This window comes from Aptenodytes forsteri, unplaced genomic scaffold (assembly GCF_000699145.1).
Source record: "Aptenodytes forsteri isolate BGI_AS27 unplaced genomic scaffold, ASM69914v1 Scaffold183, whole genome shotgun sequence".
In the NCBI taxonomy this organism is placed as follows: Eukaryota; Metazoa; Chordata; class Aves; order Sphenisciformes; family Spheniscidae; genus Aptenodytes; species Aptenodytes forsteri.
In genome coordinates, this window is record NW_008795918.1 from 3,322,007 (window position 1) to 3,346,575 (window position 24,569).

Below are 24,569 nucleotides of genomic sequence, written 5' to 3' on the forward strand. Positions count from 1 at the left end.
TGCCGCTAGGCCCTCCGAGGAAACGAGCGCAGCAGCAGCGCCTACCGGCGCGGCTCCCCGCAGCCCCCCGGGCTCAGGAGACCCCTCCAGCCCAAAGCACGCCGGCTGCCCGTTCCCAAGGGGCGACGCTTCGCCCGCCCCAAGACAGCAGCGTTGGGCCGGGCCGCGGCGGCGCGGAACTCATGCGTGAGGGCGCGGGGCGGGGCGGGCGCCATAACGGGAGGGACCCGCGTCCTGCCCTGAACAAGGTTCCCCTGCGCCGGCTGCGGCTTGCTCCCGTTCCCGGCTGCTGCCGGCGCGATGTCGGGCTTCAGCCCGGAGCTGATCGATTACCTGGAGGGGAAGATCTCCTTCGAGGAGTTCGAGCGGCGGCGAGAGGAGCGCAAGAGCCGCGAGAAGGTGAGTCTGCCCCGCCTGAGAGCCCCGCGGCCCGGCCCGGCCCGGCCCGCTCCCTCCCTCCGTGACAGCACCGGGCAGGGCACGGACCACTTCATGAGCAGCGTGGCTTCCTCTCTTGTGGGGGGGGGCTTATGTTAAGTGGTGCTGTGCTCAGCTATTGATTACTGTGCTCAGCTATTGATTACGCCTACATAATTGTTAATTTCTGTGCAAAAATTGTAAGAAACGAACTTTAATTTGTAAGGGTGATTAGGTACTGGTAGAGCAAGTTGTTCAGGGGAGCGTGCACCTTTCAGAAGTGCAGAATGCAGCATTTTGGTTCATGCCAGTGTGGCTTGCGTCCCTGGACTTGGCAAAAGCTAGCGGCAGTTACCTTCAGGCACCGTAATTAATTTCTTCTTTAGGCTGGAGCAATGAGCAGAAGCAGGTTTTAATATAAAATCATCCAGCGTATACTGCTACTGCTCCCCCACCATCTTCTGTGTGAGATCTAAGGAAGAGATCCAGTTTGACTCCTTTTGGTAATTTTTGTGGCTTCTCAGCAGCAATAAATACGGGGAGACACAGCTTTGTGTCTAAAAGCAGATGGAGGTATTATGAGAAATTCTGTATGCTTGATCGGAGTGTTGTAGTTAACTTTAACTTTGCCATCTTTATGTCAAAGTGCAACTGAATTTCTGTATTTCCTGATCTTCAGAGAGCAAATTCAGCAGAACTCAGCTGTCATGGAAGGACAAGTGATATCCTAGGGCAACCTTCTTACTGGGTTAACAAGTGCTATTTTGATATTTCATTTTGTGTTTAAAAAAGCAGGCTTCTAAAAGGATTTGTCACACATTTGTAACTTTTTTTAATATAGTCAACTATGTCATCTTACCTCACCGTAATGCCAAACAAGCAATGGACTAATCTCTTCAGTCAAAAGTAATGTGAACAGTCACCGTCTGAGTCGCCCCACATTGATAAGAATATAAATGTCTTGAAAGCAAGTAATGCTGGAGTTTGTTCGTTTAAAAATATAGCGCTTATTCTACCTGTTTCACTAGCAGTGCAAAAGCTGGAAAGCCGTGCTCTAAATGCTAATTGTAAATATTAGGCGAAACAGGAATAAGTCATGTTACAAAGCTGATAACTAATATCGTTGGTGTGCATAGGATGGTGAAAATGCGTCTGCTGAGGAAAACACCGAAGATGTAGAGGCTCCATCTTCATCCAGAAAAGTATCTGGGAAATCCCAAAGTCAGGATGAAACTGACGGTAGGTGTTAACATAATAATTTCAGTGAAAAATGTATGTAAAAGGTCGTTGAAAGCATTTGCTCTTTGATAGCTGACTTTTTATAAATGCCTGGCTGCTTCTTTTGAACCTGTGGGTATTGAAGCACATTGTTAGACTGTGTATCTTTGTAGGATGTTCCGAGTCCTAGCCAGGGTTTTAACTTTGTTCAACGTTTTTAAGGGGCTGGATCTGGCCCAACTGGCCATCTTTTTCTGGGAAACCCTCCATTTTCCCCCTTCTGGCTTCTTGGTCTCAATTATTTACTCTCTCTAAAATTACAAATAATTTGAAGTTTTTAACTTATCTCAAAAAGTTTTCTGTCTGTTTTGTTTTGGCTTTTTTCCTGTTCATCTCTTTGCTAGTCTTTTGCTGAGACTTGAAGGTTTCAGAATATTTGATTCTGCTGTGTGTTGCCTTCTTCCATTGTCATCCAAAGTGAAATAAAATAGCTAAAAAGGGGAGTTTCTTTTTTTCTCTGTGTTATTTCTCCTGCTCGGTTATCCTTTGGCCTGTTTAGAGTGCCGACATTTATTTCTCTCCTCATTTTCTGCTGGATATTCGTAGCTACAGAGTCCCTGTCTGGCTTTCTTTGTGCAGTTACTGGGATGGTAATATCTCCTTAGGTGCCTTAGCAAAATAAGCTTAACTTCCTTGGGGTTCCTACATAGTGAAAGGACTTGTAGGAAGTGGTAGGAGCAGCACTTCTCTCTTTAGTTTGTATCAGTGCTTGTTGATCCCATGCCTCAGGTTCTGGATTTGAGCTTGGGATTTAGAGTGCTGCAGTCTGTTTCAGACACCTTCTCTTCAGAAGCTGTACTCCATGCACCGGTCAGGGCATATTCTTGTGGGATTGCCAATGCTGTCAGATAGCAAAGTGCAATTTTGCAATCTCTTTGCGTTGGTTCTTACACTCCTTTTGCTACTTTCACTGCAAATTCTCATCATTCTGTTTGTTTGTTTGTTTTTTTCTTTTCTTAAATTCCAAAAATAAGCCTTAAATTTTCTCACCTAAAATCTGCGTCAGTGGTGCCTTGATTTTGAAAGTATGGCCAGACCTCATCCTAGAAGGACAGAAAATGAACACTGGAATTATGGTTGAAGCCAGATATCTGTGGTTTCTTATTGATCCCTTCTTTTTGCTGATATCTCTGAAATACTTCCAAGCTGCTCTTTTCTGCTCTGTATTCCACCTAGTCTGTTACATGTTTTTTCATGCACGTCATCTTTATCTAAGAGAAAAACATATCCTGATAGATTTGTGTGATAGTGTTACTTCTGCTCTTGTACAGAGAACACAGAAGTCTCAAGAGCAGTCAGAATCAAGGAAGCATTGATAATATTTATCACTATTTAAAGAGTTGCTGTTAGAATCAGCCTTAGGATATTCAGAAGAAAAACGTTAGAAAAGGTCATTGTTAAAATCACTTTTGATACACAAATCTTCAGAGCTAATCTGCTACAATCTTCAGATGATTCCTGCAGCCAAGGAGACTGAAATAAAAGGGAAATTACATTAATAGTTAGTTTTTTTCAGATGGGAGGGAAGAAAAATCTTGATTTTTAGATGCTTAATATCCAAGTCAGAAAAAAAACAACCCACAAAAAAATAAACCATGAACTCAGGTGTAGTACCCAATTCCCTTTTGTATATAGGCAATACATGATAGATTTATTTTTCAGTCCCAACTTATATTCTTTTATGAAATCTTCAGTTGCCCAATCCCCCAGCTGAAACATCTGAACACTACATATTTTGGTATTTTGCATAGATATAGACTTGTGGGCAGTTATAACCCTGGGTTAACTTAGTAATGAAAAGCTGTAATTAAAAAATGTGAAAAATTTTAAGATTATATGCTTTAAGCATATTTATTTTGGATGTATAGCATCATATTCTTACTTGTTTTAAAGAATTTTGTTATTTCTTTTTTTGGAGGAATGTGAATAATCCAGATTTTGTGTTTACACATGTTAAAAGGTGCTTATTGTCATGAGTAGAATAGTTACAAGATCTTGTTTTAAATTACTTCTAAAAATTGGTTGCTGCATTATTGTTTAGTATAATTGTCTGCTCGCTTAGCCTCTTCAGCTGACAAGCTTTATTCCATCCAACCTGTTCAGTGCTTGAAAATGGCTTAATATGCTTCTTTTGTATGGCTTGAGAAAAATGTTGAATAAACTGTTGCTTTGTTCTGTGTGTTCCTCCGTGCTTTCATTTCAAATATCCAAAAAATGTTAGAGGCTGGGGTATACTAAGCATTGGTGATGAATTGAATTTTAAAACCAAAGAGGTTGTTAATAGTTTTTCTGCATTTCTGCAGGTCTTTTTCTTATAGAATAGCTGTTTCAAGTGGGCTACTAATTATGAAGAATTCCGTTTTCTCTGCACTTGTCCTGATAAGCAGCATGTACTCTTGATTATATCATAAACCCTTTTTGCTTCTTTCTCAACCAGGAGAAACTTCAGATGGCGTCAGTAAATCTGTTCATCGGGTCTTTGCGTCCATGCTTGGGGAAAATGAAGAGGAGGAGGAGGACGAAGAGGAAGAAGAAGAAGAGGAGGAGGAAGAAGAAACTACTGAGCAACCCACAGCTGGAGACGTTTTTGTGTTGGAGATGGTACTTAATCGAGAGACCAAGAAAATGATGAAAGCAAGTATTTAAACTTTCATGTAACTTCCCTTTATCTCCTGAAACGTAGTGCATAAATGCCAGTTTGTGTGATTTTAGTTACTTTCTGAAAAACTTGCCTGAAAATAATTCCGTGTAGGATACTTCTGCTTGTCTTGGTGTCGCCTGTCTTTGTTTTTTAAAAAATTACTGTAGATTACTGTTTGAAAACTTCAAAAAATATTAAAGTGAGTTTTTTCAGTGTCTGGATCGTGTTTGTATTAGATATCAGAGTTACTCTGTCAGTTATGAAAACTAGCAAATATTTTGGTCAGTCATTTTAATATCGCTAGTACTTAAGTAACTTGTTATTAGGTTGTGTTAAGCACAAGTGTGACTGATGTCTCCCGAATTTGGGCACAACTGAATCCTCGGTAGAAATAATATCCCTTTTCCATTTAGGAGAAAAGACCTCGCAGCAAACTTCCTCGTGCCTTGAGGGGTCTGATGGGAGAGGCCAATATCAGGTTTGCTCGAGGAGAACGTGAAGAGGCTATTCTAATGTGCATGGAAATCATTCGACAAGGTATGTTAGAATGGTGAAACTTTCTGACTTTAAGGATGGGGTGAAATTGCCATGTGCACAACGAAGATTCCGTGTGGCTTCACTGATGATGAAAATACGCAGTACAAGGAAAGTCACCATGTAAGTAGTGTGGAATTGAGAATTCGTACTGCGTTTCCTTTGTTCTTTTGCTTATAAAAAGAAACTAGCGCCCTAATTCTGCAGAGGCCTGGGCCTTTGCTTAGCTTTACACAGTTTGCTTTTATCGCCTTTGTAGAACCAAGGTTTAAACATCAGCGTGACTTACAATGTAGAATAATGCTATAAATGGTTGTTGTTAGATTCAGTCAGGCTGTTTAATAATTTATAAAAAGGAATTGGAAGCTTGTCTGCAAGTTTTTTATGAATTTAAACAGAGCAATGTTGATGTTTCATATAATTCTGATATCTGTTGTTTGCAGAAAGGCCAGTTATTTGTTTTCAAGGTGGTTTTAAAACAATAGTTCTTAATCATTCTTTTTGTCTTTTCACAGCTCCTCTTGCTCATGAGCCATTTTCCACTCTTGCCATGATCTACGAAGACCAGGGTGATATGGAGAAGTCGTTACAGTTTGAACTAATTGCAGCTCACTTAAATCCTAGTGATACTGAGGAATGGGTTAGACTTGCAGAAATGTCACTGGAACAGGACAATATTAAACAGGCTGTTTTTTGCTACACAAAAGGTAGCGTAGCAACCATTTTAATAGTTTAAAATAAATGTTAGGTGTTAATGGCAATCATTTTGTTTTCTTCTGCTTTCTAATTTAGTTTGCTGCAGTTTGCTAAGATTCTGGTATCTCTGTCCAGACTTTGGTAAAAGATTAATGAATCTTTAATATAGGATGTCCTTTTCTTACAAAAACCTTGTGTGTGTCCGTTAACATTCATCTAGTCAGGAAATGAATGTGGAATCCATTGTTGCCTTTTCCTAAACTAGGCTGCTAATATGCTTTTTCTTGTAGCTCTGAAATATGACCCAACCAATGTGCGTTATCTATGGGAGAGATCAAGCCTGTATGAACAGTTGGGGGAACATAAGATGGCTATGGATGGCTACAGGCGTATTTTGAATCTCCTGTCTCCCTCTGATGGAGAGCGCTTTATGCAGTTGGCTAGAGACATGGCAAAGTAAGTTGGATTTTAAAATACTGTGATTTGGTTTTCCAGAGTTTCTCAAAAGCTGGTATTAATAAGCTCTGCCGCTGATTCAAGCTGGGTATGTAGCTGAAATCAAGGAATGCAGGTGTTTTTGCTGGGGGTGACCCCCACACAAGCATGCACCCCCCAACTATTGTGGTGTTTCCGAAGCCTGACATGTGGGGGTTATCCTGTGTAGGATCAATGCATCATCTTAGAAGTGTTGCACTCTCTTAGAGTAGGAGAATAAAATGCAAATACTGATTACTGGAAAAATGCCAATAGTATACAATTATATACAAATGTAGTACATTTTTAATCTATATAATATCACTAGAGACCTGGAAACTTGCTGCCAGCAAATCTGAATGAAACAAAGTATTCAATCTGAAATACAAACCATCTGCAACAGAGTATAGTTTATATGTCATTTGTGATTTGTTTCTGGAGCAAGTAGAAATCCGCTTCCTACCCTTTTCTGCTAATGAGAGCAGATCAAGTCATAGAAGCTTGCCTGAGACAGAGAAGGCTTGTAGTTAAAGTGTGTAGCTCTCTTATTGTAGTTTTTAGTAAGTTGTTCAACTACTTTATATCTCAGCTTTCTCATGCATAACTTGTGGAAAACTGTTACTGGCTTGTTTCAAAACAGTTTAAGTCTTTTGATCTTCATGGTTGTGAAATGCACAAAAAAAATGCAAGGGCGTGTATTGTAACAATATTATTATTGAAGGTTTTTCTGAAACCAGGTTAATGTGATACATTATTGATACCTGGCTCGAGGTGGGGGATATTGTGATGAAGATTCCAGTAATGTCCTAACATATAGGGGAGAAAAAAATGGTAATAATTTGAAATACATAAAAGTTGTAAGGAAAGAAAAAACACCCCCTTTCTCACTGTCTTCTGTAGTTTACTCTTGCTAATGAAGATATTTGCTAATAGGCAAAAATAAAAGAAACATGAAAATCCTTTTCCTAGTGTTCAAGGTACATATTGTCAGTTATCTCAAATACTTAGTAGCTCATATCTGTGTTTTATAGGAGTTATTATGAAGCCAATGATGTGACCTCTGCTATTGAGATAATAGAAGAAGCCTTTACTAAACACCAGAGCCTTGTCTCCATGGAAGATGTTAACATCGCAGCTGAACTATATATTTCTTCCAAACAGTATGACAAAGCATTGGCGGTATGGAGAATTAAATGCATTTCTGTATCATGTTCAGCACCTCTTTGCCAGTCAGGATGGATAGTTTATATTCCCGTAGTGCTTAAATACGGTCATATTTCTATAGTGATAGAGCTGATCAGATACAGATTGCTTGCTATTAGTTCTGTAGTCATTAGCATTGAAGTTAACGGCTTGATTTAATAAGTTGAGGGCTGATAGACTTGTATGCTGTTCCAGGTTTAAAATTTTGGGATCCTTCTTCTCCTTCTATACAAATGCCATAATCTTAGTAGCCAGCGAAGACCTATGAACTGGTTTTGTGAGTACTACCAGCAAAGGGCATTCTCTAAGTTGAAGGTTAAAAGGGTGACATTGAATGGTCTAATGGTTCAAATGCAGACCATAGTGCTTTATCCGGCATACTTGTGTTACAACTAATAATTTATGCATTAAGCATCAAGCATACATTCCAGAAAGGCAATACATCTTGACTCTAAGGCATCAGGAATCGGAGAAGATCGCTTATCTGTTCCAAATTTGTTCTAGCGGTTTTTAACCCTCACTTTTGAGGCATGTTTCTGAGTTGATTTGGTCTGGCTTTGAGAGGAAAGACTTTAGTATCTGGCCATTGTTATACTTTCTGAGATAGATTGAAGAGACACTATTAGTTGGGACTTTCTCCTTGTGAACATTCTTATTTGCTGTTATTAAATTACCTCCTTTTTTTTTTTTCTTTCTTCCTTAAGATTTTATTTAGTTCTCTTTCTGTCAGTGCAAAGCATCATGAGCCTGCAAACAATTCCTCTGACCCTTCTCTGTACTTCTTCCCATTTTAAAAATCAGTCAATTTTATGTACACAGTATTTAGCTGCCAGATTTATTAATACAGTACTCAGTCATAGAACTGTTCCCCTGTTTCTTATTGATGGTTCTTCTCAGGTCTGTTCCTGTGATGGTGTTTCTTGTTCCTGGATAGCTGAAACTGTATTTGAGCTGGTAAACTGAGCCTTTAAAAAATAACTATCTTAATACAATCATCTGGTATGTTCCTCTAAGGGCCGTGTACCCTGTGTTTATCACTCTTGTTTTGGCAACAGTAATGACTTAAATATTTACTTTTCAATTCATGAACAAAATACCAAACTGCATTGGGTCTTAGACCAACGGTCCTTTACACTTGTGCGTTTCCGTCCTCGCAGCTCCCCATTGGCAAGTGAATGTCTTGAATTGTCTGTCTTTGGTTTCTATTTTTTTTAATTAGTTGTTCTATTGAATTATACTAGTTTTATTGAGGTCATGATGTGTGTGACCAGGGCTGTTGTAAAATGTCTATGTAGCTGTGAATTTTATTTAATTATTTCTTTTAACTGAGGCAAACCATATCGTTTCCTTGTGATGTATTAGGCTGAGGAATCCTTGGAGCACTTTGGAAAGATCTGTGGAGAGCTTAGCTGTTTACCTGGTGCTTTGCTTTCTTTTTCAGTCTTCCAAAAGAAGCTATAAAGGTTAAAAACTTCTCTAGTTGTGATGAAAGTAAGTGTTGTATTTGCTAAAGAGATGCTGATTGGATCATCTAAGTAGTCCAAAAATAGCGGACAAAGACATAGAATCATTGAGGTTGGAAAAGACCTCTAAGATCATCGAGTCCAACCGTCAACCCAACACCACCATGTCCACTAAACCATGTCCCTAAGTGCCTCATCTACTCGTCTTTTAAATACCTCCAGGGATGGGGACTCAACCACTTCCCTGGGCAGCCTGTTCCAATGTTTAACCACTCTTTCAGTAAAGACATTTTTCCTCATGCCCAAGACATAAGGTGATCAAACTCAATACTAGTCAACTAACCCCACGTGAAATGAATGCAGCTTTTCTTCTGATAACTTCTGTGGTGTCTAAAACAACTGCCATATGGGCTGATTACTCCATATATCCTTTAAATCTTTAAAGTGATCCGAGTTACTCATCTGTTTTAGGTTATTACAGATTTTGCAGGAATTGTACTTGAAAAGAAAGTATCAGAAAAAAGTCCAACCGAGGAGAAAAAAGGTAAGTAGCTAACAAGCAGTTAGTATGACCCTGCTGTTCATCTAATATGACATCTTTCTTTCCATTACCTTTTCAACTCATGGGTATATTTTGATGCATGTTGACAGGCTTTTCTCTTTTTAAACTTTTCAGTGTTTTTAATGAGTTACATGGCATGACCTCAGCTTTCTATAAGGAGTTACTCTGATGTCCAATTAGCCCTGCTGACTCATTAAGGACAAGGACTGCTCTCCAGGCAACTGGAGGCCTTTTAAAGTTCTAAACATTCTTTGGAGTGTTCACATCAGGCCAGTTATTTCTGCCAGCTAAATAGCTTCTGAAAAAAAAATTAGATAAGTTTAGTGGCATCTATACTCAAGAATATCAACCTTTGACCTGAGGATAATATTCTTCATCAATCCTACTTCTGTTATTAAACATTTAAATGTTTTGGTATATAGAAATCTAGGGATATTAGCTTGTAATTGAATAAAGTAGGTCATCTTTGGGAAACCTGCTTCGTGAAAGTCATTGCTTAAGTCTGAAGATGTTTGTTTGGGCTGTAGAATGATCACAGCACGCCAACTCCATAAGCAGACAGTCTGTTCTGTGGTTAAACTGGTTGTTTGTTTCAGCAATCCAGTCCAAACCCAATGTAGTATAAGATACTTCTGTTGGCTTTTTGCTTTAATGGGCCAGGTAAAAATACAGTTGATCAATGAACAACTGTCCTGATAGAGACTTTTAACAGATAATTTGTAAGAAGCAAAACTATAATGAGTCTAAGAATTAAAACAGTGTTGCCAAGTTACCTGGGGTGTGTAATTTCGTAAGACAAAGCTTCTAAACTACCCAAGAGCTTGGTTCCCTGCCTGCTGTTGCTTTATAACTTTTTTGAATGCTTCCTGCTCTGCTGTCCTTCAAAAAAAAAAAAAAAAAAAGTCTACTTTTCAGAGTAAGCTACCAATCAAGTATGGATTCCAAATCTAGTAACTTTTGGCTTAGCTGGTGCTACTATGGTAATCTGTTAATCTTTTTAAAAAGATACAGGGGCAGCGGTAGAAACTCAGGAAAGCCAGGAGACAGTGACTGATGACCAAAGTCATCCGGTTGCTGAATCCAGTGCTGCAGGTAAGTAATTTAATTTTTTAATTTCATACAAGTGTATTAACTGATCACATGCTCAGGAACCAGGTTGCAATCATATAAAAGTTGGGAAAAATTTCTAACAGCAGAGAAATAGGGCTTGATCCAGAAAAGGTTTCTGTGTACTGTCTTCCTTACTCAGAACTTACTTCTAACCCAGCCAGCCACCAAAGCCAGAAGCATTCTCCCAGGGCTTACCCACTTTGAAAAGAAAATTTTTCATTTCATAAGAATTTATCGGTAGCTCATGCTGGGCATTAAGATGTGCAGAGAATGATGAATTAATCTGCATGTTGTGATTTGCAGTAATTGGATGTGAATGTAGAAGGTAATAGGGAAGCCTTATGTTGGAAACCACAGTTTTCTCAGTTTATAGCAATCACCCTTTATATGTCTGGTGTAAGAATTAAGGTGAAGGAGAACTTAAACAGGGTAGTTAAGGAGGTGTCAGGCTGCACGTGAAGGAAATATAACAATGGAGTTCTATTGTATGACCTGTAGTTTGCTAGCATTGTCATGGGTAACTACTCTGTCTCGTGTTTGCACTGTCATCAGATTGCATTCTGTCGATGTGTTGTGTAGAGTTCTGTAGTTAACTGTGTTTAACAACGTATACAGCCAGATCCCTGCTACTCAGGAGTCAGCTTAATAAGAACAAATAGCTTAATACAGGGTATTTCCTTCAGAAAGCAAGAAGAAGAGGGTACAGGTGCATAAATTGCTTTATGAAGCAAGCACAGCTTAAGAGGGCGAAGGCTCTAAGCACATCCCACGGGATCATGCTGTTGAAGTCGATGCAGGCTGACAGCACTTGATACTTCAGATGAAATTGTTAGGATCAGAGATAGTAGGAAGAAGTTGTTCCAACTATCGGGAAAGATGTAGAGGAAAGGGAGAGGGCAGGCCTACACCAACATTTGCTAGAATCGGTGAGAATATATTTTCTTCATTGGAGCTGAACGTGGCCTGGAGGGGATGTGGAGCTTGTGAAGTGCTTGTTAAAGCCTATGGGTTCAGAAAGAAATTCTTTATCTTCTCACAGCTGTGGAGAAGGTCAGCTGCTGCATACCTGAGGGCGTTCCCATAGACATCACGGTCAAGCTGATGGTGTGCTTGGTTCACTTGAACATCCTAGAGCCGCTCAATGTAAGTAGAAACCAACTCAGAAGTTGGGGGATGTTCTAATAAATTACCAAAGCAAGTAATTTTTCCTGTCTTCGTATGACTGAGGTCATTGGGGGAGCTGCAGAGATTCTTTTTGCTTCCCTCCCACTCCAAGAGAGAAACCTAGCAAACCTGTAATAGCAGAAATACTGTTTTTGTCCTTATAAATTATGCCTCCAGTGGAAGTATTACTAAAGCACAGTAAATCACAGCCTATGTGCTGTGACAGGCCCAGGACCACACTGCAAAATTGTTGAACGCTAAGGAACACATCTTCGCTTTGTTTTAAAGCCCTACTAAATCTGAAGACTGTTCTTTCATGAAGAGCACTCCTCACTGATGGGCACTTTCACCCATTGGATGTGAACTGTATGGATGGGTAGGATGTCTAGAATAGAAAAATGTGGCTTTTTCAGGAATTCTGAAATTCAGGTCTTTATTTTTCACTTTTAAACTAACATTTAAGTAAAGGAAGTGTAGTTCAGAATGCAAATAGAATAAAATTAATAGCATAAAAATGTAAGCTTCCAATAACCGTATCTTAAAGAAATGTTCTCGTTGGTTATTTGTGCTTTTAGTGTTTTGTGTGGTTTTTTTAAAGCCTCTTTTGACCACTCTGGTGGAACAAAATCCAGAAGAAATGGGTGACTTGTATTTGGACGTTGCAGAGGCATTTCTGGATGTTGGAGAATACAACTCAGCACTGCCTCTCTTGAGTTCCCTTGTCTGTTCAGAACGATACAACTTGGCTGTTGTCTGGCTCCGGCACGCAGGTGAGAAGAAGCAGGACTGCTGAACACGTGGTACTGAGAGATGATAATACAATGCTAAGCATTTCCAGGGACCTTTATCTAAGATAACTGGAATTTTAGATTCACATGTTGAATGATAATTGGTATTTGCAAAACTATAATTGGAGTTTATTATGACAACTCTGTCATGGAGCATTTTCTTGTTCTTCATATAGATTGAAATGTACTTCAGCTAAAAATACTTTATTTTCATGTAAGTGAAACAGCATCTATTTTGCATTCCATCTTGTGTCAACTGATGATGCTTTAAGTGAAACTGTGGTGCATCAGTACATATTTCTGTATAGCATCACTTTAATAATACACGTTTTGGGTGGTTTTAACTGAGAAAGTACCCGAAAAGTGTGTTAACTATTTTGCAAGCTTTGAAATCTTTTTCTGCCATTTAAGTGTGGTGTTGATGGTATTTGTAGAGTGCTTGAAGGCTTTGGGACACATGGAGCGTGCTGCAGAGAGCTATGCCAAAGTTGTTGATCTTGCTCCGTTGCATCTGGATGCAAGAATCTCACTTTCAACACTTCAGCAGCAGCTGGGCCGACCTGAAAAAGCTCTGGAGGCTCTGGAACCAATGTATGATCCAGATACACTGGCTCAGGATGCTAACGCTGCCCAGCAGGTGGGTAAAGTGTTCTGTGCTTCCAGTTTAGGATATATTATTCTGCTAAACTATGGTAGTCGTCAAAGATGTCAACTATATAGGACCAGGGATTGAGACTTACTTATCTACAGCATGGTGAGCCTTCAGAGCACAGCCAATGATTCATTACAGAGTATCAGGGATGAGTCCCCATGGCTCTTTCTCCCCAGCCATTTTATCAGTATTTCCCCTGTCCTACCTGATTACTTTTGTGTGATGTACAAGCTCTCGGTCACAGAATCAATCTTGACACCAATCACTTTGCGTCAAGTCGATCAGCAGTTGCTACATACGAGCTACATGGTTTGGCCTCTATTGGTTGTAACTGATGGCATAGCAAAAGGTTCTATATCCCCTTTCCAGCAGCACCTTCACTATAGGTAAGAGTTACGCCGAATTTCTCTGAAATTTGAGAATTTGAAACAGTAACTACTGCAGGGCAGTTTAGGGAGATCTTACCTGCTGCTGCTAAGTCTTACAGCTTTCTAGAAGATTTTACAATCCTATTAGTACTGTATTGAGTCAGAATTGTTTGTTTTATAAACTCACTCTCTGTGCAAGAGGTTAAATAATAATGTTCAATATTATCTAGGAATTAAAGCTACTCCTCCATCGTTCGACACTGTTGTATTCCCAAGGCAAAATGTATGGTTACATAGACACTTTACTTACGATGCTGGCAATGCTGTTGAAGGTAAGCCAGTCTTTCCAGCTGCACTTTAAGAAATGGGACAGCTATGAGTTGGGTTAAGACAAGCGACAAACAAACTCAGGAGGAAAGGTAGTGTTTTTTATATGCAGATGGTTTCATAATTTTGTTAGGTAATAATCTTGCAGGGAGCCTATAATACTGGTGTTCCTGCCTGCAGTGTTCAGAACAGAGGACCACTTGTGTGTAATTCTTAATACGGTGACTTCAACTCCCTGTTTCTCACTGTGCATAGAACACACTGAATACTAAAGCTGCTTCTTGCCTTTTTAGCAGTCAGCCTAGTGCTTTTGTGAAGTGTTGATACTGGCTTCTATTTCAACAACTTTCTTTTGAATTTCTTGATTTTTTTTTGTTGTTAATATTTTCTTGTGATAAAATGGCCAAAGAAGAATTTGTTTAGCCAGTAATTACAGTGGTGGTGGTGGTTTTGTGTTAATTGATTTTTGTTTAAGTAGGGAGAGAAGGAGGGGAATATTTAGATCTCAATTTTATCCATCTGGTCACAGCTGTTACTATTATATTACACCGGTTGAATAGCTGACTACCCACATATTTCTGAAATTGATACAGAAAAGCATTGTTCTTGTTATGCCTCTGTGCAAATAGTTTTGATTTCGATATACACAGGGGTGTTCCAATCCCAGGAAAAGTCTTTTAAGCCATTTAAAGAGTTTGTATCTTTCTTTCGCATAGCCCAGTTTGCACTGGAGCATGAGACAATGCAGAGATAACACTCCTCGTGCGAATGTTCTCTCTCGTGATCTTGCTCTATTGTGGCGTTTCTAAGTTGCAGACTGTTTTGGCATGCAACGTGAGCAAGATGGATTGGCCATAAAGCTGCCTTTGTCATAGGTTGTGTTAATGTAATCTGAAATGCCGCCCTTAAATTTGTTTCTAGGTAGCAATGAGCAGAGCTCAGGTGTGTTTGATATCTAGTTCCAAATCTGGAGAGAGACACCTCTATCTTATTAAGGTGTCAAGGGATAAAATTTCTGACAATGACGACCAAGAGACAGCAAATTGCGATGCGAAAGGTAACAAATGTTTATTAACAACAAAGCAACAAGATGAACTTAGTTCTGAAAAATGAAATAAACGTTACTATTTTGCATGCTAAAATCCATGCAGTTCATGTTAACATTGCTTTATTTCTAGGGCAAAGAAGGCAGCAAAAATGAAGATAATATAACTTAAGGGAACAATCCCCATTCAGAGAAAAATAAGATTACAGAATAATTCAGATTGAGAAGGACCTCTAGAGATCATACGGTCCAACATTCTCCTCAGTGCAAATATAATACACGCAAGTCTAGAACATAATAGAAATATGTTTTACAAGTGGTGTGATTTTTTTAAACTGGCCCAGACTCAGTTGAGCCAGACTACACGTTCTTAAGCACCGTTTGGTAGATTAGGAAGAGTAACTGTAATGCATTCATATAGTATGTTTACAGCTTGAACTGTGTGTATTTCTTGCCATTTGTTCCCAAGTTTTGACTGTTTTTTTGCTGGTGTTTTACAAACTGCACTTAAACTGAAAAAAGTAAATATTTTATCTTTATTTTACCCGTTAATGTTGAGATGTTTTTGAAAAGAACAGTGTGATGTATGCACCTTTTTTTTAAGAGTTTAGCTCTCTTGTTTTTATCTTCTCAACTTACTGACTTCATTTATATTATATTTTTAGCCATTTTTGCTGTTCTCACAAGTGTTCTGACAAAAGATGACTGGTGGAACCTCCTCCTGAAGGCTATATATTCCTTGTGTGACCTCTCCCGGTACAAGGAGGCGGAGCTACTAGTGGATTCCTCACTGGAGTATTATTCATTTTACGATGACCGACAAAAGCGCAAGGAGCTGGAATACTTTGGGCTCTCTGCTGCAATTCTGGACAAGAACTTCAGAAAAGCGTACAACTATATCAGGTGGGGTACCGAGAAGGAAGAGCAACCTGTTCTGTAAGTGCTTCCACTGCGGCTGCAGTCGTACTGCTGAAAATATCGCTAAAGGAGGCAGGCTGATGCTTTCCAGCTTTTGCTAAAACAGATAAGGCTTTTGAAACTAAAGGAGCTTTCTGATAGCCTTTGATTGAAAAAAATGCATAATGCAGTAGGTTGGTTGATTTGGCCAGAACCGTTGGTTCTGTCTTTCACTCTCAACTTTGCCTCAGTCACTGACCTGCTCCTTGAGTGTCTCTTCTTTGTTATCTTCCCTAAACTGTCGAGGTTCTATTGCAGACACAGTATTTCCTATAGCGTTTACTAATTTCTTGTATGCTTTTCATTCTGTAGAATCATGGTAATGGAAAATGTCAATAAACCTCAGCTATGGAACATATTCAATCAAGTTACTATGCAATCTCAGGATGTCCGTCACCATCGCTTTTGTCTCCGCTTAATGCTGAAAAATCCTGATAATCACGCACTGTGTGTCCTAAACGGGCATAATGCGTTTGTATCTGGCAGTTTCAAGCATGCTCTTGGTAATGTCATTAATGTTCTAATACTAACAAATATAAGAAGTGAATGTTTTTTTCAGAGAAAGATTTATTAAAGTCATTTTTTTCATACCTCAGAAAATTATAGGTGGCTTCACAGTGTTAGTCTGGTGCCTTAATTATTTTGTACACAAATCCAAGCATCACTAAAGAGTTTTGCTAATAAAAGTTAAGCTGGTTTGTTTCAAGTTTAGCACACATTGCAAATATAACCAACTTGCAAAGATAATTGAAGGCTAATGATAATAAAGAACAAGAAGGACAGAAACAGACCAATTTAAACAGCAATAACGTTGGTTGGACATTTTAAGCAGGCCTTTGAAGTAAACCTACTGCTTTCAGTCAAGCCCTCCAAATGTCACACTTAAGATGTGTGGCCTTCAGGATATAAATCCCAGCAAGGACCTTGTTTGCCTTCTGTGTCTGATTCTTTTCTGCTTATGTTTTTACATCACAGTTTGCATTTTCCCTTCAGAATCCAAGGAATGCTGAAAATGTAACATTTTCTTTCACGTTTTTTCCTGTGCATTTTGATGCAGGTATATTAAACTGTTTTCTTAGTTCACATTTCTAAGTTGAAGATTTTCTTTTTTGCCCTTAAATTCTTAAGGAAAGCTTTTCACAACAACCATCCCGATTCAATTATTTGCTTTTAGGACAGTATGTGCAAGCCTTTCGTGCAAACCCAGATGAACCTCTGTACAGTCTTTGTATTGGCTTGACTTTCATCCACATGGCTTCTCAGAAATACGTGTTGAAAAGGCATGCTCTTCTAGTACAGGTGAGTTAGTGTGATTATTTTACGTATAGTGTTTCCTGGCTTTGTATCTTGCAGACAGTTACGGCTACAACATACTCTGTTTAAATAACTTTTCATAATGAATACGACATTTCAAAAGAGGGAAGTGGCGAATAATGAACACGGATGAGTATGCTTTTGAACTATAGTTACGCCCATCTGAATCTCCTCTCCTTTCAGTAAATGTAGCTTGTTCTGCTGTGTGTATACAATGATTGCTCACATAGATGTCAGCAGCTGCCAGCTGTTTGTGAAAATATTACTAATTTCAGTCTTGATGGCTGTAGTCTGGATTTTCTTCCAAATTTTTCTTCTTGCCCTGCCTTGCTCTGAAGAAGTGCTGTAGAGTAGAATCTATGCCACGTGCCCTTCATAGACACGTCTCATAAACTGCATTGTTGAAGCAAACTTTAGAGACTTAGAAAGTGGGTTTTTTTCCCCATCTTCCTTTTCTCTTCCCCCTTTTAGGTGCCACTTACAGCTCTCTTTGTAAAGATCTCGTGAACTCCAGTGTAGGCTACCCTCAGTTTTTCAGCTTCCTTATTCACGTTTTTCTTTCATCTGCCAGATCCAGTTACAAACCACAGGCTGATTATTCCCAAACAGAATCTTGAAAGTAATTTCCTGTACTCTCCACCAAGTATTTTCATTAACTTGAAATGCCTTTTAAGTCCTGTCGCCACTGAGCTCAGAGTCAGCAGAATATTGTGAAGATCCCAAGCTCTCATGACTTCTGAAATTGCTGAAAAACTGTAGCTTGCACTGATTTTGACAAAAACTAAAGGTCCTCAGCTACTCTAAAACAAGACCAATTATGTCAGTATCTTAAGAGATTTCGAACTTGCAAACTTTGGCCTAATTTTAATAGTTTTATCCACTTCTTTCTGTAATCAGCCTGCCTTTCTTATATGGGCTGCTATGTTCTCCTTTTGTAACGTACTTGAACGATGTCCTATTTATGTTACCCTCTGGTGATACAGTTCCCTGCTTTTTCTCTTCTCACTTCTTGCTTACTATACTTGGTATATTTACGTCCTTTTTTGCTCCTATTGTAGTTGATTAATAATGCAACCACAGTGACATACTGGTGACCTAAATTATGATCATTAGCTCCTTGTGTCTGAACTAATTCCTCATGTTGAAGGAGGTATCTTCTCTGATTACCAACACGGTCCCTAGAAAGAAAGTCCTCTATTTACAACAGAATCATCACCTTCCAAAGTGGTAACAAAAGGAAATGCATGGGAGAGGATGAAAAAGTTGTGTGCTCGATTACTCCCTTCTGAATTCACCTCTTCTATCTGTCCCTCCTGAGTTTCCCCCAAGGGCTCCATCAGTGTCAAATGAAATGCTGCATTTTAATGTAAAATAATACTGTAGACCTCTTTATCTTTCCCTTTGTTCTGTATGGGAGGTAGCTCTGGTCTGATGCCATTCATCTTTATAGCATCATACAAACCTTGAGTCATGAAGAGTCCGTGACACACCAAGCTGGTAGGCAGTGACATCCTACAGATGAGAAACAAATCACTTCTCTTGCTTTACAGCATGTCAGTGTATAAATGAGCCTAGTTTGTTCCACCGGTGCCTGGTCACTGCCACTTTATGCATTGCCCTGTTCTACATCTTCAGGGACGTAAATACGCACCTGAATAGGCGCGTAGTACCTGGTAGGTCCTGCTCCTCTGTCTGAACCACAGCGTGCCCCATAGGAGGAGCAGGTATTCACACTAAGGTTGGCAACGAAATTATGTACACCTGGGATTCTGCTAGTCATATACTTTAAATATATAAGCATATATTTTAATTTTAAACTAAAAGCAAAATAAGAAGTATAACACTTAGAGAGTGCTTCGACTTTAAATTTGTTAAAGCATAGCACTGGAATTGCTGGGTATGAGTTTCCTTTCAAATTCTGCTGGAGACTTGGCAGTTAAACAACTCTCGCCCTTCTTAGGATATACGGATTTTTCATGCCCTTATTCAGTGATGTTTATTTTTGGCCACTTTTATGTACTGATAATTTCCCTGATAACTGGTATTGGAGTAAGGAGTAATCTCTCACCCGCTTCTTAGGATATACGGATTTTTCATGCCCTTATTCAGTGATGTTTATTTTTGGCCACTTTATAATATTATGTACTGATAATTTCCCTGATAACTGGTATTGGAGTAAACATTTATATGGAGCACAAGATCAAGAAAAGAATATGCTTGCATTCCAGAAATACTACTTTGATATGTACTTCGTGAGTTCAGAATTTTGTAGAATTCAGAAAAGTTGTAGAATTAAACCATTTCTTGCCGTTATCCAAGGCAAAGAGTGAAGGAAAGGGAATGAAGGTTTGGGTTTTTTTTTCTCCTTTAAAAAAAAGTAAGTGGGGGAGAGTTATCTTTTAAAGATTTTTTTAAGAAAAGTAAGATCTTGCTCTAGCCTGTCATTTGCCTGCGTGTTTTTTAAAGGTGGTCAGCTCTTTCGAACATGAACCAGTCTTATCTGCGTGTATATACGTAAACATATACATACATACTTACATATTTAGCAAGCTAGTGCCATAAGTCACTGTAATAAATTGAACACAGTTATTTATTAAAAAGATCTACCCATTGTTATCAATGGCAGTGAGACTGACAGAGCACAGTTTCTGTAGTCTCAGCAATCCAATGTGACTTATTTTTTGCCTTCAACTTGCACGTGGTTTTGTGGGGAAGCATAGATCAAAAGTTTAAATAGATACATTTAAACACCTGTTCTCCAGCATATTTTACTGCCAGCTTCTTAAAGGGAACATTCACAAATGTGCATAATATGCGTACAGGGGTTCTCCTTCCTTCACCGGTACTTGGACCTGCGTGGACCATGTCAAGAGTCTTTCTACAACCTTGGCCGTGGCCTTCACCAGCTGGGATTACTGCACCTGGCAATCCACTATTACCAAAAAGTACTTGAACTTCCTCCTCTCACCTTAGAGGTACTGTATCTTTGTAAGTTATGTACAGAGAATAAAGTCAGGTCAATGTTAATAATTTCTCAGCCATAGTTAAAATAGGTACATAAAATCTGTGTAGTTGAGTTATTGTCACCTGGTAATGTATTTAAGCATGTGTTAATTTCAAAGGTATGTGAATTTTGAAGGATTTACTAATAGGCTGAAGTAGCAGCAAAAGGGGTTGCTAAACAACTTTACCTGAAGAAGTAGCTGAACTTTATATATATTACATGCAATAAATTATAACTGGAAGTTCTATATACTCACCCATGCTATAAAACAGCACGCTGGAGCAATATGAACCAGTATTAAGAATGCCTAAATGCATCTGAGCCATGGTTTTGCTCTGATTGATCTGTATGAGATCATCCTGACTGATGTGTCATACATTTACAAGTCTGGTCTGAGAGAAAGTTTTTGCCTAGCCTTGGCATGGGTAGGGAGAAAAATTACAAGTGTGTTTAGGAAACGGGAAGGGTTGCTAAAGTAAGGCACGTGGGTGTTACTGGGAGTTCAAAGCGGCAATCTTGTGACCCTGTAAAAGATACAGGCAGTATTCACATTCTGATTGTAGAAACAAGTGCTTTGCATACAAAGACAACTTAAGATAGTACTTTCCTGTTTTGTGAGCTGGCGATCTAATTTAGGGCTCATGTTCTGAGTATGTAATTATATAACTCTCTGGTGATTAACAACGTGTGGAAACTCATTAAGGACGGAGGGCACAAGGAATACTACTTCTTATGTTTCTATACAGCTGAAAGCCTGGATAAACCATGAATGCGTGATTTGATTCCACTGTAACTGCTACTCATGTTTCAAGTTTTGTACTATTTTTGCACACAGATAACTTTTTTTAATCATTATTTTTACAGGGAATAGAAACTGATCAGACAGACTTGAGAAGAGATACTGCCTTTAACTTGTCGCTTATTTATCAGAGCAGTGGAAATACTAGAATGGCTCAAAAGATGTTGTATACCTACGCAGTTGTATGATGAGGTTTGTGGCAGGTGGAATTGATACTCTTTGTATTAACCTTTGCATTGTGCAGTGCTGGGGAAACCAGTTTTATGTGCAACTTTTTCTATAGATGGTCAGAGACATGGCTTGTGCCGTGTATAGCCTTATGGACGACTTCTACTTCTGACATTTGAACTGTACCGCATATGGATGGAAACTGTCTGTTCCCAGTACAACGCTGACATGCTCAAGCATGTCTGTTATTAGCTCTTCTCCTTTGATGCATTGCTCTGTAATGTGATATTCAGTCTTGTACATAGAATCAAACAGCGAAAGCTGAAGCCCGGTGCGGCTTGTTGGGGTTTTTTTTTAGGGAAAATTTACCGTGTGCAGTATTACAACTGGTTACCCGCGAGGCTGTTCAAAAAGCCATATTCACTGGTGATGAGGGGTTTTTAATGTGCAGCATTGAATTACTATAATACAGAAGAAATGGGCTCATACCTCTTATCCCTAGAGAAATGCTCTCATCCCTAGAGGATGGAGAACTCGGTATTTCAAGATCTTTAAAGTATTTAGAGTTTTCTAGGAGTTCATATTCCCAGCAGCTGTTCTATTTGAAGGAGATAATTGATTTCTGCTTTACTGAAATCAGTTGTGAGCTTTGTCCTTCTGAACTTGTTAATAAAAATTCTGAGGTTAATGATAATGTTTACTCATTCTCAGCAAACATATATCCTACTGAATAGCTTATAGCAAAAATTAATATGATAGTATCATACAGCTTATTATTTAACATACATTGCAAATTGTCTGGGTTTTTAATTATTTCTGACAGTTGAACGGTAGCATATGATGGTGGAAGCATGCTGCTTCCAACCCAGCAAGAGAAGCGGGATGCAATGCTTTATCATAAATGAGTATATAGTTATATGTATATATAGAAATGGATATATGTTATGCGCTACAGCAAAATAAGGCTGAAAAATATTTTTCAGCAAGGTAGTTTGCTGAATAGAAAACAAACCGTGCTGTTGCCTCCCAAGCACTCCTGTTACTGACGGTATCACAGCTAACTACTGCTATTTGCTTTCAGCCCACTTTTATATGTATTTGTGTTCTGTAATCATTTCATGCAATTGCAATCAATGATTAAGAAACAAGTCTTGTGGAATTGCCTAGACTAATTTTAAAGGTAAGGCAATGTTATCTCAAATCAAACATTAAATTACAATATATTGCATGTCCACTTCACTAGAGATGCTGGGCCATAGTGAGAATACAAAGGTAAGAGACAAATACCAAGGAAGTCTCACTAAGGACAGCATGTTTTACTTGGACATAGAACTTGCCAGCACTGCCTAAATACAAGTCCCATGCCAGGTTTGCAGAACTATAAATTAAATAACCATTTTAGTTATGTTAGCCTGGGGTATTCATAAGCTGCAGAAGAAGGGAGAGAATGACTCCCTTAGCTCCGTTTTGTTTCTCATTCTTTGTGATACCTCATCACTGGTTTTGACATGATTGATAGCCAACTGTTTGCTGTGTGAACTGGAGCTGACTCACAACGTATGTACAAGCATAGTATTGTTGCATCATCTTGGGGTAAAAATTATTTCGTTGAAGCTTTCCTTATTCTTTATTGGCCTTTTCACATCTTGTAACCCCATTGATTTTTTTGCTTCTTGCAGCGAATGACTCTTGTCCCTTCATACGGAAAAAGTTTATCATGTCCCAGGAAACAGAGCCCTCAGCACTGAACTAACGCTTAGAAAACAGAAGCCAGAGATCTGGTACACAGATTCCCTTTGCGTTACCCTTTTCCAGAACTGAGTCTGAAATACTCGGAATCCTATTGCTTGTACATTTTTTAAAATAGACTTGACATAGAGGAAGGTTGTGGGGTTTTTTAAGACTCATCTTAAAAATCGACCAACATCAAGGCATTACTGTTAATTACTTTCTTTCTGATCCCTACTGCTGCTAGAATTCTGAAGTAGTTTAGTTTTTAAACCGAGGGGGTATGAATCTTAGCATTCATACAAATAAAAAGGAAAAATACAATCTGAATGCTGATGACACTTAAACTGCTTTCTAAATTGTTTTTAAGCACCAAATAACAGAAACTTGCATTTCATTAAACCCAGTCAATATGGACTGGAAAATTCATCCTGCTAGCAAACAGTGTTCTGAAAGGATGTTCTAAACAATTGTGAGCATCTGGAAGGAAGAGATGCTACTTGTCTCAATGCCAATTATCTAAAGCTTTCTCAAATGCTTGTGGAAAAAAACTATATATGAAGAGAGAACTTAGATTTTTCCTTAGCTATATCCAACTTGCACATATATGGTTATGAGATAAACAGTCTTTTACTTAGATTTCACTTTTACACAATATTATAAATGTTATATTGTAATGGTGCAGCAGTAACAGATTAGACTAGTCAAGACTTCAGACAAAGCAAGAGACAAAATAGACGCTGTAGGAACATGAGCTCCCCAATAAAAAGAAGTTTAAACAGGTGCAGCCCACGTGAACTGACCTGCCTGAAGGAAAAGCAAAGCACAGAACATGAGATGTGTACAGAAAATACATATGCTAATCTAGGCTTTAAGTATATAGCCACAGCTGTACTGTCCAATACAGAATTGGGTAAGTTTTAAACCATGTTTCACTTGCAATACTGCTAATAAAGTGCCTTTACTTTGGAATTCTTTCTCAAACAATGAAGTTGTGAACATGTACTGCACATTTCATCGTTGTATTTTATGTAAGGGATGGAGGATACACAAGGGATTGTGAGTTTGAAACACAAGTACTTCTTGAGGTATGAGCATCTGTATGGGATTTATTTTGGTATGCGCTATATTCACGTTTAGGCTTACCTGGGTGTAGCTTGTTTTAAGGATGCTCACAAGGATGTAACACTGGGGGAGATGAACCCAGCACCCTTCCTAATTCTCCTTCACAGTAAGGACTATTTTACTGAAATGTAAAATCGTAGAATCACAGAATAGGTTGGGTTGGAAGGCACCTTTAAAGGTCATCTAGTCCAACCCCCCTGCCGTGGGCAGGGACATCTTCACCTAGAACAGGTTGCTCAGAGCCCCGTCCAACCTGACTGTGAATGTGTGGGAACAAAGAGCAAGGCAGGAAAAGCTTGAAATCCAGCCATTACAGTTTTGGGAAAGCTTTCATAAATCACTGAGAACAAGAGACTAAGAGGGAAAGAATACTTAAATCAATGCCAGCCTCGTCTATTGGCATGTTGGGAATATTCCTCAAGCCTCACTAAGAGAATTTCTGACAGTTTCAGTCAAACATACTACATATATTGTCAAACGACTTGGTTTAACCATGATGATTTTGTTAGCTGTTTATTGCTGAAAGACTGCTCATAAAAGCATCTACTGATTGATTGTCTTAAAAACTGAGTCATACCTTTTCAGTTGTGCTTACCTGATGCCAGCATTGACAAGTGTAGAAAGCTGTTTGCCATCCCCATTTGCTGAAGGCCACAGATTGACAGAAAAAAAAAAACAACCAACCTTTTCGCTGCTTAGAAAATTCATTTTTAAATACTGCAAATATCACTATAACTAAGAGACTTGGCAGC

General features: G+C 38.9%; 1 protein-coding gene across 3 annotated transcripts; it reads left to right on the forward strand.

Annotated features, from left to right (window-relative positions):
• The first annotated feature begins 233 nt into the window (after nt 1-233).
• GTF3C3 (general transcription factor IIIC subunit 3) lies at nt 234-23,666 on the forward strand. 3 transcript variants are annotated; one of them, XM_009284693.2, is made up of 20 exons: nt 234-399; nt 1,554-1,656; nt 4,133-4,329; nt 4,750-4,873; nt 5,386-5,577; nt 5,857-6,022; nt 7,072-7,219; nt 9,178-9,250; nt 10,274-10,360; nt 11,418-11,521; nt 12,141-12,312; nt 12,765-12,967; nt 13,581-13,682; nt 14,599-14,734; nt 15,388-15,625; nt 15,992-16,182; nt 16,854-16,978; nt 19,816-19,968; nt 20,862-20,988; nt 22,644-23,666. In XM_009284693.2, exons 1-19 carry the CDS (start codon nt 301-303, stop codon nt 20,982-20,984), a joined length of 2,736 nt encoding a protein of 911 aa, XP_009282968.1. In that variant the 5' UTR covers nt 234-300; the 3' UTR covers nt 20,985-20,988; nt 22,644-23,666. The 3 variants fall into 3 exon arrangements, 2 of the variants coding, with proteins under 2 accessions (XP_009282968.1, XP_009282967.1); XM_009284692.2 differs by lacking the exon at nt 22,644-23,666 and having other exon boundaries at nt 20,862-21,648; XR_002086269.1 differs by lacking the exons at nt 14,599-14,734; nt 16,854-16,978; nt 19,816-19,968; nt 20,862-20,988; nt 22,644-23,666 and having other exon boundaries at nt 15,992-16,176.
• Nucleotides 23,667-24,569: the final 903 nt, after the last annotated feature.

Coding starts and splice junctions, on each gene's coding strand:
- GTF3C3 (XM_009284693.2), top strand. CDS start 301: ATGTCGGGCTTCAGCCCGGAGCTGATCGATTACCTGGAGGGGAAGATC. Junction 7,220..9,177: donor AGTATGACAAAGCATTGGCG/GTATGGAGAATT, acceptor CATCTGTTTTAG/GTTATTACAGATTTTGCAGG. Junction 12,968..13,580: donor ATGCTAACGCTGCCCAGCAG/GTGGGTAAAGTG, acceptor AATATTATCTAG/GAATTAAAGCTACTCCTCCA.